Genomic DNA, 13,925 nt, shown 5'->3' on the forward strand with positions numbered 1-13,925 from the left:
TTGCCTCCATAAATCAATCACTAAGGCCAGGAAATACGATGTACTGATTGGCTTTGGCCCAGGTCACATGCTTCACCCTCAGACTCAGAGACAGAGTCAGCTTCACCAGAGCCACGTGGACTGAGTTGGAACAAGATGGTTCCTCAGAGGGAAATCAGTGTAAGTCTATCAGAAAGGGGAGTAAATGAATTGCTGTAGCAAAAATAACAGATGTCCATTACAACCATGCATGTGTTCATGTGCCAGAGCTGTTAGCTTCCTAAGAAAAATCCTGACTCTGCCCTTGGGTCTTCATTAAGACTTTCTTCAAGGTCTGAGCAGTCCTGCAGTAAAGAACCCTGTCTGATTTCATCCAGCATTTCTCAAACTGAACACGGAACCTTTTTTTATGCAATTGCAGAATTGCTTTTATTGAATTGCACTATACTGGGATTTTATACCGAGTCTAAGACGCAGCACTCTGCAACTTGTAATATGTAAACCTGTCCGGTTTGTTGGCTTGCACACATAATCAATTTCACACATGTATAAGCATAAGCAAAAGCATTTACTTAGCTTGAAGATAGAGGTAGAGGTGCAAAGAGATCCACTAGAAAAGGGGTTCAGCAACCCAAGGAACCTCTATCATGTTGACCTGAGAAACATGCAAGTCTGGGGCGTTGGATGAGTTGGGGAAATCTCAATTCTTCGCGGTGCTTTGTAGATAGGACGACCATATGCTTTATTGTTCAAACTGCGACACTTGTGATACTAAAAGGGGTATTAACTAGATGGGGTGTGGGCATAACGGGCATAAACTGGACTCTGCCAGGCAGACTGGGGCATATTTCTAGGTGTGTGGCATCAGTGAAACCTAGCATAACAATGCTCATCTGAATACATACAATATAGGGTACGTATTCTATATGTCTGAATACATTCAAGTCATCTACAGCTTCGAACTGCCCTGGTGGGGTTCACTGCATCTATTATCAGAGTGCTTCACAGTATCATTTGTATGAGAGGATCTTTGTGAGAAATCCTTACGTGATCTCAGTACCAAGAACTGTTCTTCCTGTATCTGGATTTGTTTTAGTTCTATGGACATTGTGAATGGTACATCTGACCAGGTGTCTTTTTCTCTTTTGGCTACTGGAAAGCTTGAAGTTAAATGAGCAGCCTACCCCAAGTAAGTGTGGAAGTCATCGGGGCATGCATTTGTACCCCCACCCTTGGGCTTCTCCCATGTAACTTTCAATTTGCACTACTTTGTACCTTAGATTTTCTTGTGGGTCACTATGATCAGTCCCTCCTTCCAAGATCTGAGCATTCCTGAAGTAAAGAACCCTGTTTAAATTGATTTGATCCTGTGTTTCTCAAACTGAACACAGACCTGGTTTTTATGTAAAGCCTATTAAGGGTTCTGTAGAACACAGTGGGTTATGATTTCAACACGAATTAAAGCACTTTTTTGCAGTTTAGGGCTTTGTATATAAGTGTGTTAATGAGGTTAAGTTCTTATGTTTTCAATTCACTGCTGCATTAGCCACCATTTCTCCTTGTGCACCCTCTAATGCCTGCATACTCCATGTAGAGAAGCAGAGTCATGTTGACAGTGTACTGAACTTAGGACCCGAAAATCTGTTTAAATCTTTGTGTCACCATTTACCAGCCACGTGACCTTGAATATGCTACTTAATCTGAGCCTTAGTTTCCTCACCTGAAAAAAAGGAATAAAAGCTATCCAACCTAGGTAGCTCTCCATTACATTGTTGTGAGGATCAAAGATAGTTCATTGAAAGTGACCTCAATCTAGGAAATGGTTTTGAATAACAGTGTTTATTCAGGCTTAGGCCAGAGTTGCTTACAACCAGGCATGGACCAGTTTCCTTACATCTGCTCCAGAGACACAGGTTATGGCACTAACCAGGCAAATAACTCAGTGGCCATAAAGGAGTCCTGGTACACATATGAGAACCTCTAGGGGTACTCACGATCAGGGTGCATCAGCATTCTACAGGGACACCACCCTCACCTATTATAGATCTCTCCTGCTCCGGCCAAGTCAAGACAGGGAAGAAGCCATCACGTAACTCTTTTCCTTTTGTGGGTCCATGTGAATTAGAAATTAGACTAGACAAAAACAGGATTCCACAGCCATACCAGTCCTGATTAGCAGGGTGTAGAAACCAGTTACATTGCCTACCACTGGACTAGGAATCTGGGATAATTGTCAGTGTCCTCTTTTGCCCCTCCTTCAGTATATTAGATTGCTAAATCATTGCCAATACACCCATCTGATGAAATTAGGCCCGGGAGGCCACTACGATTAATATCAGGGATGAATCCAGGAAAACACACTGAGGCCTCTGGCAGGGAAGCAGAGAACTAAGGTCCTGGTCTAAATAGCTCAAGCTTTTTCTATGAAAAAAATAAAAAGAAAGAAAAGCTGGAACACAGACAAAGGCTTGCTGTTTCCAGGAAGTTTCTTCTCTCAAACTAGAGATAATAACATTCATATTCATATTGCTAAGGAAGATATGACCTTGAGGCCAGCTTCATGTCTTCTAACTATAAAGTGGTTATTTTTCCCCTAACAATTTGAATTGTCTATTTCTTCTCCCACCACAACACTATAAAAAAATTGCATCAATACCTATATGGTGTATTTACTTGTGACACAGTCCTAACATTAAAGAGAATAATGCCAGACAGTAGAAAAAAGCCCTTAGGCAATCACCAGACAAAACTGTTCATGCAAGTATTTATTTTGTACTAAGCACACAGATATTCTAAAGAAGAGAAAAACAATTAGGAATCAGAGGTTTGTTTTCCTCAACAGAATTCTGATCTTAAAAAAAACTAGTGATTCAAACCTCCAAAACAGAAGAGCACACAAATCAAGAAAAATGCAAAACGTACCTGATTCCCTTACCTGAATTAACTTAAAACACCCAAGCTTTCTCTTTCAGAAATATAAGTGTTGAAATTGTGCAAAAAACTGTACTCATAGTGTTTAAACTGTAAAACCAACACCTGCTTTTTAAAAAAAGTTGCTATCAAGTCAGCTCTGACTCATGGCGAACCCTGTGTGTGTCAGAGTAAAACTGTGCTCCATAGGGTTTTCAATGGCTGATTTTTTGGAAGTAGACTGCCTGGCTTTTCTTCCAAGTTGCCTCTGGGTGGACTCAAACTTTCAACCTTTTGGTTAGCTTCTGAGCATATTAACCATTTCACCATCCAGGGAGTCCAATACCTGATTTAGACATGACAAAAATAAAACAAAAGCAGTAAAATAATATACAGGTTATAAGCTCCAGTGATGTCTACTACAAGCCTGGCTGAAACCAGAGTCTCTGAACACCGAACAGTCACTGATACGAAGGATAAAGTGCTATATCTCTGACAGCAAGCAAATTAACTGATGCTGTGTTAAAATTTCCAGGATTAAAGCCGAGGTAGTTTTCCACAAAGAATGTTCTCCTTGAGAGCATGGCCAGCATGTGGTTGAGCCGGGACCTGATCCCAGCAAAGTGAAACTGCCTCTCTTTATTCAAGTTTCTAAATGAGTCTCTTAAGCACAGATCTACGTGGGAGGTGCCCAAGTGCTTCGGATATCCAGGATTGTGGAAGTCAGTGGCTCTCATGGAAGTCTGGGAGCCGATGGAGCTTACCACTGAGCCTTGGGAAGACAAAGATGAGGAAGACTTCAAACTGGAAGATCTCGATACAGACATTTTTGATACTGGAGACCCTTCTTTAGACTGAGTTCCCTGAGAAAAGAGAACATTCTCATCCACGTCAGTCTGGGTGGTGGTTGACTTGGACCAAATCATGGTTTGAGAGCTGGCTACCCTGGTGGCAACCGTGGTTTGGGTCCCAGTGGATGCCGTGCTGATCCTGGTCTGTGTCCCTGTGTCACTTGCATGCACTGTTGGCATCTCCTCTCCTGGCCCTGTCTGAGTGGCAACATCAACTGCCCTTCTGCTCTCTAGTTTGTACTTGTGACTGTTTAAGCAGTCTTCCTCACTGACGGTGGAGGACGCAGAGTCGTGGCGCCCGGTCTCTGCCCTGCCCTCTGTGGGCACCTCTGGTTCCAGGTCAGTCTTCTTAGGAGTACTTGAGAGTCTGGCGAGCCGCAGCCTCAGTAGGTTGCCCAGTGTGAGTTCCTTGGATGGTGGCTTATAGTCAACTAGATGGTCAAACTTGCTGCTGGTCCGAAAGTTGGTCAGGAGTTTGGAGCTGATGGGCTTTGACTGTGCGTATAGGATTCGGAACTCCAAATCAAAGTGTTCAACCACTTGGCCGGACAGGATTACCAGGTTACTGCTATTTAATTTGCCATCCGTCCATGTAAAACTTTGGGATTAAAAACAAAACAAAAAACAGAAGCTGGTAAGAATGAGCAATTTTAGCTTATTTATTGTCAATCAGCAAAATAAAGCCCAGATATATGGCTGTATGAAAGTCAAAACTTTGGTGATATCACACCTACCATTTAGTTGTGAATTCAACTAGCCTTAACACGTGTATGTATATAACATACATGTGTCAGCATAAAAGTAAAAAAGGCCAACTGTTTAACCCATGTGTGAAAACCTATACATCTTCAGCCTTACCATTTTTACAAACTAGAAGGGTATTTAGGCCAGTGAGTTAACTGGCTGGTGACATCCTCTAAGGAAGTCGTGGGAGACCCTCAGTTAGGCTCCTGGTCTCAGGACTGAACTGCTAGCGCAGGGCTCCTTGCTGCCTCTTTCAGTGCTGCCATCTTCACAAAAGGGGACAGTACTGGTATTGTAATGATGATGCCACTGCACAAAACATGTTTACAGCTGAAGAGCAGCCATTTGTCCCTGTCTCTCTAGCATCCCTTCCCGTTCCTCTGGGAACAACCCACTCCTGCCCCTACCCTAGAAGACTTTGCTTTATGCACCCTCTCCACCCACACCAGGGGTAGGGATGTGACCCAGGCTGTTCAGAGTATCTGCTCCCCTTGTATGTGGGGATTCACTCAGGCAGGCATGTGAACCAACTACAGCCAAGCAATTTTTCAAAAACTGATCCTAATGCTGAGACTAAGAGAGTCTCTCTCTTTTGGAAATAGTTGCTAAAGGCCACATAAGCCTGGATCTTTGCTTTCAAATGGACAGCCCGCCTCAGAATAAAGATTAATTAGAGAAAAGCAGAACCAGGAGACAGTGTTCTGATAAATGTATCACCCCTAGGTCAAGTTGAGTTGGAAACCAATTATATACTTCCAAGTTATGTCAGTCAATAAATTTCATTTTGCATAAGTTGAGTTAGCTTTCTGACACTTGCAATCACCTCACTGATACAGAAATTTGTACTAGGAATAGGATGTTTTAAATGAGAGATCATAAAACATAGTACCAACGGTCTCTTGCAAACAAGAATCCTGGCTGATGCAAATTCCACTTTGAGAACTGCCTTCAAAGCTTGAAAGGGAATATTCTTTTGAAAACCCTCAATGAGGTAACATGAACAAAGCAACTGCCCAGTACCTGGATCATAAAAGGTCCTCGACAAATGGAAGCTATCAGCATCAACATCATCATCGTCGTCAATGGTAACATATCTTCTTTCACAGAGAGTAGTTTTTATACTTTCAGGCTTTAAAACAGCCAAAAACTATTTGGAGCTTAGTTTGATTAATATAGACAAATCCTACGTTGGTTCAAAATCTAGTTTCTTCCTGTTATCTGTAGACTTCTTATAAAAGCAAGTCTCAAGAAAGAGTTGGCATTCTGTTCTGAGCAATGCCAGTATAGTTTGGAAAGAAAGGCATTGGGAGTTTTGTAACGTTAGCACCTCATCTCCCACAAACTTTTGCATCCCCACCTTTCCCTGGGGCTGACACATAATTATCACTCTGGAATGTGTGTTTCTTCAAAAATGTGGGTTTTTTTTTTTTCTTAACTCTGCAGACACACCTCGTGCATACCATCAGACAATCTAACATACAGGTGGCAAAATACACCACTATCGGAGCCACTTAAGTCAGAATGGCACATGGTAACTTCTGGAGATTAGTGTTGAGCACTCATTATCCCCACCTTCTATTCGACTTCCCTGTGCTCTCTACCTTAAGATGCCATTGCCAAAGTGAGACTTCAAAGGCGGGTTCAGAAACATGGGTCAGCATCCTCCAGACTAAAGCACTAAGCTACTAGGCTTGAAGCAAAGAATTTAAGTCTGAAGAACAGCTTCTGTTCTGCCTTCAACACTGAAGTTAAAGCATGACCAGGACATATACCAGGGGGAGGTAACTTCCTGATTTTCTCTCCCCCTAGGGACAGCCATAGCCCTGCCTTTATCTGTAGCCCCCAACCCAGCCTCTTATTCACCAGCAAACCTGAACCCCGCTCTAGAGGAGTCAACAGCCCAGAGGTAGGGAGGGGTATCGCAGACAGCCCAGGCTTGCTTTGATATAAAACGTGCTATCTTCTTTTGATACAGGGCTGGTTGCTGCCTGCAACTGTCCTTACCTTCCAGTGAGCAAGGACAAGAGGGGTCAAAATTTCCAAGGAACCAGGATTCGATATTGTTCCTGTCACTATTAATACTCAATTCAGTCTGCTGTAAGGCCTGGACCAAGGCTTGAATCTAGGACTCGCTCACTGTGTGATGGCGAGGCACGTTTCCATCTCTGCACTTCAGTTTTGTAGATGGCAGGGAAGGAGAAGGGGCCCCTACCCCTGACTACCTCCTACCTAGGGATGCTCTGATTAACTAGCTCACACTCACAGACACACATATAGGAATGCTTGAACGTAAAGGCTCTCACTGAGAGAAAAAAATAAGCTTTACATAACATGCATCTTCTAAAGAGTTTAAATTAATATGCACAGGCATGTTAGAAACTTACCTGTAAGAGCCTGTTGCCACTCGAATGCCATCAATCAATGTGAACTTTTCATGAACCTTCCCAACGATTTTAGTTCCTGACCTTGCATAGTAGATACTTCCTGTAATAGTCCGAACTGTCATCAGCTGTTGGGAGAGTGGGAGAAAAATAAATGAGCAATCCAGTGACACTCATCCAATAAGTAAATGACTAAGACAAGACGGCTTGGGTTACAATGCCCAAACAAACTTCTTGGCAGATGAACGGCTTAGGCTCATCATTCAGTAGTAACACACGAGGTACCAGCCAGATGATTCTCAGGCTCAAGCCCATTTACTCCCCGGTAATGCTACCATATGGGGCCGTTCTACTCTGTCCTACAGGGCCTGACAGGGTCGCTATGAGTGGTAATTGGCTCCCGGGCAACAGGGTTTTTTTTTTTAAATGCTACTTTACATTTAGTCCATCTTCTCATATGTCCTTTTCTTTATTTATTCTTGAGACTTTTAATTCATGTGTTTATGTGCTCGAAAAGAAGAACCACCTTTTGGGGATACTGGACAACAGAATCCAAGAATTTACCTTTGAAACAAAATGCGGAGGACAAAATCACCAAAGAAAACCACACTAGTAATAAGTAACATTTTAACAAAGACTCAAAGAAGCTAAGCTGATAATCTCCTACTCCTTTATTTAATGGCATTACTAATGAATAATAGCCCATCTTCACTCGCCCTACACCGCAATGGGTATGGAGAATAGGGACATAGGACACGCCTTCTCTAGCACAGGGTTTCTGAGGCAGAAACACTCACATGTGGCTCAACAGCAATGTCATATCTCCTGTTGTTGTTGTTAGGTTCTATCAAGGCAGTTCCGACCCATAGCAACCCTATGTACAACAGAATGAAGCACTGCCTCGTCCTGCACCATCTGCACAATCGTTGCTAGGCTTCCGCCTATTGCTGCAGCCACTCTGTCACTCCATCTGGTTGAGGGTCTTCTTCATCACTGACCCTCACTTCACCAAGCATGATGGCCTTCTCCAGGGACTGGTCCCTCCTGATAACATGTCCGAGGTATGTAAGACGCAGCCTCGCCATCCTTGCCTCTAAGGAGCATTCTGGCTGCACTTCTTCCAAGACAGATTTGTTCATTCTTTTGGCAGTCCATGGTATATTCAATATTCTTCACCAGCACCACAATTCAAAGGTGCCAATTCTTCAGTCTTCCTTATCCATTGTCCAGCTTCCACACGCATATGAGGCAACTGAAAACACTATGACTTGGGTCAGGCACATCTTAGTCCTCAAGGAGACATCTTCGCTTTTCAACACTTTAAAGTGGTCTTTTGCAGCAGATTTGCCCAATACAATGCATCGTTTGATTTCTTGACTGCTGCTTCCATGGGTGTTGACTGTGGATCCAAGTAAAATGACATCCCTCACGATTTCAATAGTTTCTGTTTATCACGATGTTGCTTATTAGTCCAGTTGTGAGGATTTTTGTTTTGTGTTGAGGCGTAATCCATACTGAAGGCTGTGGTCCTTGATCTTTATCAGTAAATGCTTCAAATCCTCTTCACTTTCAGCAAGCAAGGTTGTGTCATCTGCATAATGCAGGTTGTTAATGAGTCTTCATCCAATCTTGATACCTTGTTCTTCATATAGTCCAGCTTCTTGAATTATTCACTCAGCATACAGACTGAATAGGTATGGTGAAAGGATACAACCCTGATGCACACCTTTCCTGGCTACAAGTACGCATTTACCAAAAAGGAAACATAGTAGTTCACTGGGGTTATACACTGTATGGTTGTCAGCATAATTATTGATGTAAAATGACATACATAAATGCATGTACAATGGTATGCAAAATACAAAAACAATTTGCATTCTTTGGAGCCGACCAGTAGCTACATATTTTTAATAATCTTACACATTCAAATTAAACACTTAAGATTTTTGTTTGACTTCTCATTCATTCCTCAAACATAGAGGCCATACTATGTGCCAAGCCCTGGGGCAAGAGAGACAGTCAAGGACTGGAACAGAAAACAGAAAGTAACTGGATGATTAAAAAACCGTGACAAGACTTAACATCATTCAGAGAAACAAAAACCTATGTCCACACAAAAACCTTACATGAATACTCACAGCAGCTTTACTTGAAATAGCCAAAAATCGAAAGCTACCCAAATGTCTTTCAATGAGTGAATGGTTAAACTATGGCACAGCCATACCGTACTACTCAGCAATAAAAAGGGACAAACTACAGATACACAAATAATGTGGGTGGATCTCAAGGGCACCGTGCTGGCGGAGGAAAAAAGCCAGGATCAAAAGGTCACAGACTGTGTGCGTCCATCAAAGTAACTTTCTCTAAATGACAACATCATAGAGATGGAGAGCAGATTAGTGGTTACCAGGGCTTAGGGATGGCCCTGGGTGGGGGATGGGGAAGGTGGTGCGGGAAGGGAGGGGTGGGGAGGGGGGAAGCGTTGGTGACTATAAAGGGGTAGCAAGAGGGACAGCTTTGTGGTGATGGGGCAGGGACAGTTCTGTATACTGATGGCAGTGGTGGCTACATGAATCTACACACGATAAAATGGCACAGAATTACAGACACGCATTATACCAATGTCAGTTTTCAGGTGTTGAGACTGTACTGCAAGTTACATAAGATGTAATGGGGAAACTGGGTGGCAGGTACATGGAATCGCTCTGTACCATCTTTGTTCCTTCCTGTGAATCTATGATTATTTCAAAGTAAAAAGTTCAAAACAAAACAAACAAAAACTATGACAATACATAATATCACTTCTGTAGTACTCTTACCGAAAATGTACAACCAGAATTTAATCATGAGGAAACGTCAGAGAAACCCAAATTCTACAGAAAACTGGCCAGTATTCTTCAAAAGTGTCAAGACTCTAAAAGGCAAAAAGAGATGGGGGAGTGGTTCCAGATTAAAGAAAACTAAGGAGACATGACGACTAGATTCAAGGAGTAGTCGTGGATTAGATTCTGGGCCAGAAAAAGGGCATTAGTGAGACAGCTGGTGAAATTTATAAAGTCTGTGTATAATAAATAATAGTATTACATCAAGGTTAATTTCCTGATTTTGATATTTGATACAATTTCATACTGTCTTTCTTTGGGTTTGTAAATATTAATATTTGGAGAATTTGGGTGAAGAGTATATGGGCATTCCTTATGCTATTTTTGTAGCTACTTTGTAAATCTTAAATTATTTCAAAATGAAAATTTAAAAAAACTAGAAAATTCATACAAGTACACACTGCCGTGGTGGTGGGAGGGCTTCCTGGAGGAGGTGATGTTTCCTTAGCCGAGTCTTAAAGGATCAACATATAACAACCAGCATAAAAAATAATCTCTGGTCAGGTTTAGGTGTGGCTGTGTCTTTCCCTTTGGCACACATCTACATGTTGTGCAGGTCCCTGTGATTATGGCCAAAGTACTTTTGAGTGCCGGCATATGACAGTGTGACTGAGTCCCTGCAGAGAGGACACCCAGCACAGAGCCAGAGCAGGAGGAAGTCAGCCCCTACTTGGAGAGGGCAGACAACCAACACAGACACCGCCAGGTAAGAGAAACAGCCAGGTAAGACAGTGCTTACCTAGGAAGGAATGGTAGACACTAAATTAGTGAGGCTGCAGGTGCAAACCTCCTTTGGACCCTGTCCCGGAGGATTTGGACTCCTAGGAAGGCAGCAACCGACAGTGGCAACCGCGTCAGTAAATATTCCTATATATCTGCCCATTAGATGAATCGGAGTCAATCATTTTGATCAAAGTTGTGGCCAGAACTATTCTGTGATTTTTCTGCCGCTAGCACACTGCCTCAATTATAGAAAAAGCACCTTGAAATTAAGCATCCACACCTTCAATTTTTTCCAGCCAGCTCTCTATGGGCACAGTCATGGGCTGAATACTTGCTTAGATGATAACGCTCTTTACCAGGTCTAACTTGCCTTTTCCTTGGGTCCACTGATCTCAACTTTTAATTGACGGGTGGGTCCACCTGGCTGTCTCCTTTAATTCAATCTCTCAGCTCCAGTTCTAGCTCCAGTGTGAATCTGCCTTAAACTCAATCCTCAGCTTCCTCATCAGGGAAAAAAGCAGCAAGCACTCTGTGGGATAATGTCATAGATTGAATTATGTTCCCCCCAAAATCTGTGTATTAACTTGGTTACTTGATTTCCAGTATTCTGTGGTTGTCCTCTATTTTTTGATTGTAATTTTATGTTAAAGATGATTAGAGCGGAATTGTAACACCCTTACCAGGCCACATCCCTGATCCAATGTAAAGGGAGTTTCCCCGAGGTGTGGCCTGCACCACCTTTTATCTCTTAGGAGATAAAAGGAAAGGGGAGTAAGGAGAGAGTGGGGGACCTCATACAACCAAGAAAACATCACCAGGAGCAAATCGAGTCCTTTGGACCTGAGTTTCCTGAGGTGGAGCCAGCGCCTGAATTCAGACTTCTAGCTTACTGTACTGTGAGAGAATAAACTTCTCTTTGTTAAAGCCATCCGCTTGTAGTACTTCTGTTACAGCAGCACTAGATGACCAAGACAGAGAAGTTAAATAAACCAGTTGCTTGGAAATAAGGAGGCGGTAAGTTTGTGTCCTCCTGGGCAGTACAGTAACCTGTACTATCACAGCCCAAATTCTTTGTTCGCTCTGCTTACTGCCTTATCTTGGGAACCCAGAACAGTGAGAACACAGCAGGTGCTCAAACACTTGATGAATGAAGTTCCAAAGCTTACAGAACAAGTTCATTAACTAAAAAAAATGAATCGTTAGTAAATATAACTACTTTTCTTGCCTCTTTGAACTAAAGAGATTAAGCCAGGTAAGTTGTAGAGTTTTATATTTAAATACTTAAACTCAAATTACTTTCACGATCAGAGAAAAGGACATGAAAAGTCTCGTTTTATAATGGAGAGAAATGAAAAGCAGCATGTGAGAGGAACTGGAGGCAGATAGGCTCACCACATTCTAGCCGCACCCACTGGCTCCCTGTGTCGCCATTTCCTGATCTAAAAAACAAGGATGATGCCACTTACCTGACAGGGCTGCTGGAAGATTTAAGTTACATAACATATGTCAAGAACCTGGAGTAACTCAGTAAGCAGTGGTCCTCATGACTAAAGTTGGAACCTACTAGAGCTATTGTCGAAAGAAGCTGCTTCCAACTACAGATACACTGCAATTCCATTCCAAATTCCAACAACATTTTTTAATGAGATGGAGAAACAATTCACCAACTTCATATGGAAGGGTAAGAGGCCCAGGATAAGTAAAGCATTACTGAAAAAGAAGAACAAAGTAGGAAGCCTTACACTACCTGATTTTAAAGCCTATTATACTGCCACAGTAGTCAAAACAGCCTGGTACTGGTACAACAACAGATACATGGACCAATGGAACAGAATTGAGAATCCAGACATAAATCCATCCATATATGAGCAGCTGATATTTCACAAAGGCCCAAAGTCAGTTAAAAAGGGAAAAGACAGTCTCTTTAACAAAAGGTGCTGGCAGAGCTGGATATCCACCTGCAAAAAAATGACACAAGACCCATACCTCACACCACACACAAAAACTAATTCAAAATGGATCAAAGACCTAAATATAAAATCTAAAACAATAAAGATCATGGAAGAAAAAATAGGGACAATGCCAGGAGCCCTAATACATGACATAAACAGTATACAAAACATTACTAACAATGCACAAAAAACTGAAGAGAAACTAGATAACTGGGACCTCCTAAAAATCAAACACCTATGCTCATCCAAAGACTTCACCAAAAGAGTAAAAAGACTACCTACAGACTGGGAAAAAGTTTTTAGCGATGACATTTCCCATCAGCGCCTGAGCTCTAAAATCTACATGATACTGCAAAAACTCAACTACAAAAGACAAATAACCCAATTAAAAAACGGGCAAAGGATATGAACAGCACTTCACCAAAGACATTCAGGCGGCTAATAGATACATGAGGAAATGCTCACCATCATTAGCCATTAGAGAAATGCAAACCAAAACTACAATGAGATTCCAACTCACCCCAACAAGGCTGGCATTCATCCAAAAAACACAAAATAATAAATGTTGGAAAGGTTGTGGAGAGACTGGAACACTTACACACTGCTGGTGGGAATGTAAAATGGTACAATGACTTTGGAAATCGATTTGGCGCTTCCTTAAAAAGCTAGAACTAGGACTACCATACGATCCAGCAATCCCACTCCTTGGAATATACCCTACAGAAATAAGAGCCTTTGCATGAACAGATATATGCACACCCATGTTCACTGCAGCACTGTTTACAATAGCAAAAAGATGGAAGCAACCAAGATGCCCATCAACGGATGAATAGATAAATAAATTATGGTATAGTCACACAACAGAATACTACACATCGATAAAGAACAGTGAGGAATCTGTGAAACATTTCATAACATGGAGGAACCTGGAAGGCATTATGCTGTGTGAAATCAGCTGCAAAAGGACAAGTATTATATGAGACCACTATTATAAGAACTCAAGAAATACTTTAAACAGAGAAGAAACTATTCTTTGATGGTTACAAGAGTGGGGAGGGAGTGAGGGAGCGGGGGTTCACTAGATAGTAGACAAGAACTATTTTAGGCGAAGGGAAAGACAATGCACAATACAGGAGAGGTAACCAGAAAATGACTAAACCAAAAGCAGTTCCCTGAATAAACCGAATGCTTTGAAGGGCAGCATAGCAGAGGCGGGGGTTGGGGGCCACAGTTTCAGGGGCCATCTAGGTCAGTTGGCATAATACGATCTATTAAGAAAACATTCTGCATCCCACTTTGGAGAGTGGCATCTGGGGTCTTAAACACTAGCAAGTGGCCATCTAAGATGCATCAATGGGTCTCAACCCAGTTGGAGCAAAGGAGAATGAAGAACACCAAAGACACAAGGGAATTATGAGCCCAATAGACAGGGCCACATAAACCAGAGACTACATCATCCTCAGACCAGAAGAACTAGATGGTGTCCGGCTACAACCGATGACT

General features: G+C 42.2%; 1 protein-coding gene across 1 annotated transcript in view; it reads right to left on the minus strand.

The window, feature by feature from the left end:
- Nucleotides 1–2,818: 2,818 nt before the first annotated feature.
- The window catches only part of FAM83D (family with sequence similarity 83 member D), a 30,618-nt gene continuing 19,511 nt past the window's right edge, over nt 2,819–13,925 (minus strand). Inside the window, exons 3-4 of the mRNA XM_049869765.1 lie at nt 6,869–6,993; nt 2,819–4,338 (exon numbers count right to left, since the gene is read on the minus strand). Of these exons, the coding sequence (XP_049725722.1) occupies nt 3,351–4,338; nt 6,869–6,993 (1,113 nt within the window). The 3' untranslated portion in view covers nt 2,819–3,350. The remainder of the gene's footprint in view (nt 4,339–6,868; nt 6,994–13,925) is intronic.

The sequence above is a fragment of the Elephas maximus genome, chromosome 25 (genome assembly GCF_024166365.1).
Source record: "Elephas maximus indicus isolate mEleMax1 chromosome 25, mEleMax1 primary haplotype, whole genome shotgun sequence".
In the NCBI taxonomy this organism is placed as follows: domain Eukaryota; kingdom Metazoa; phylum Chordata; class Mammalia; order Proboscidea; family Elephantidae; genus Elephas; species Elephas maximus.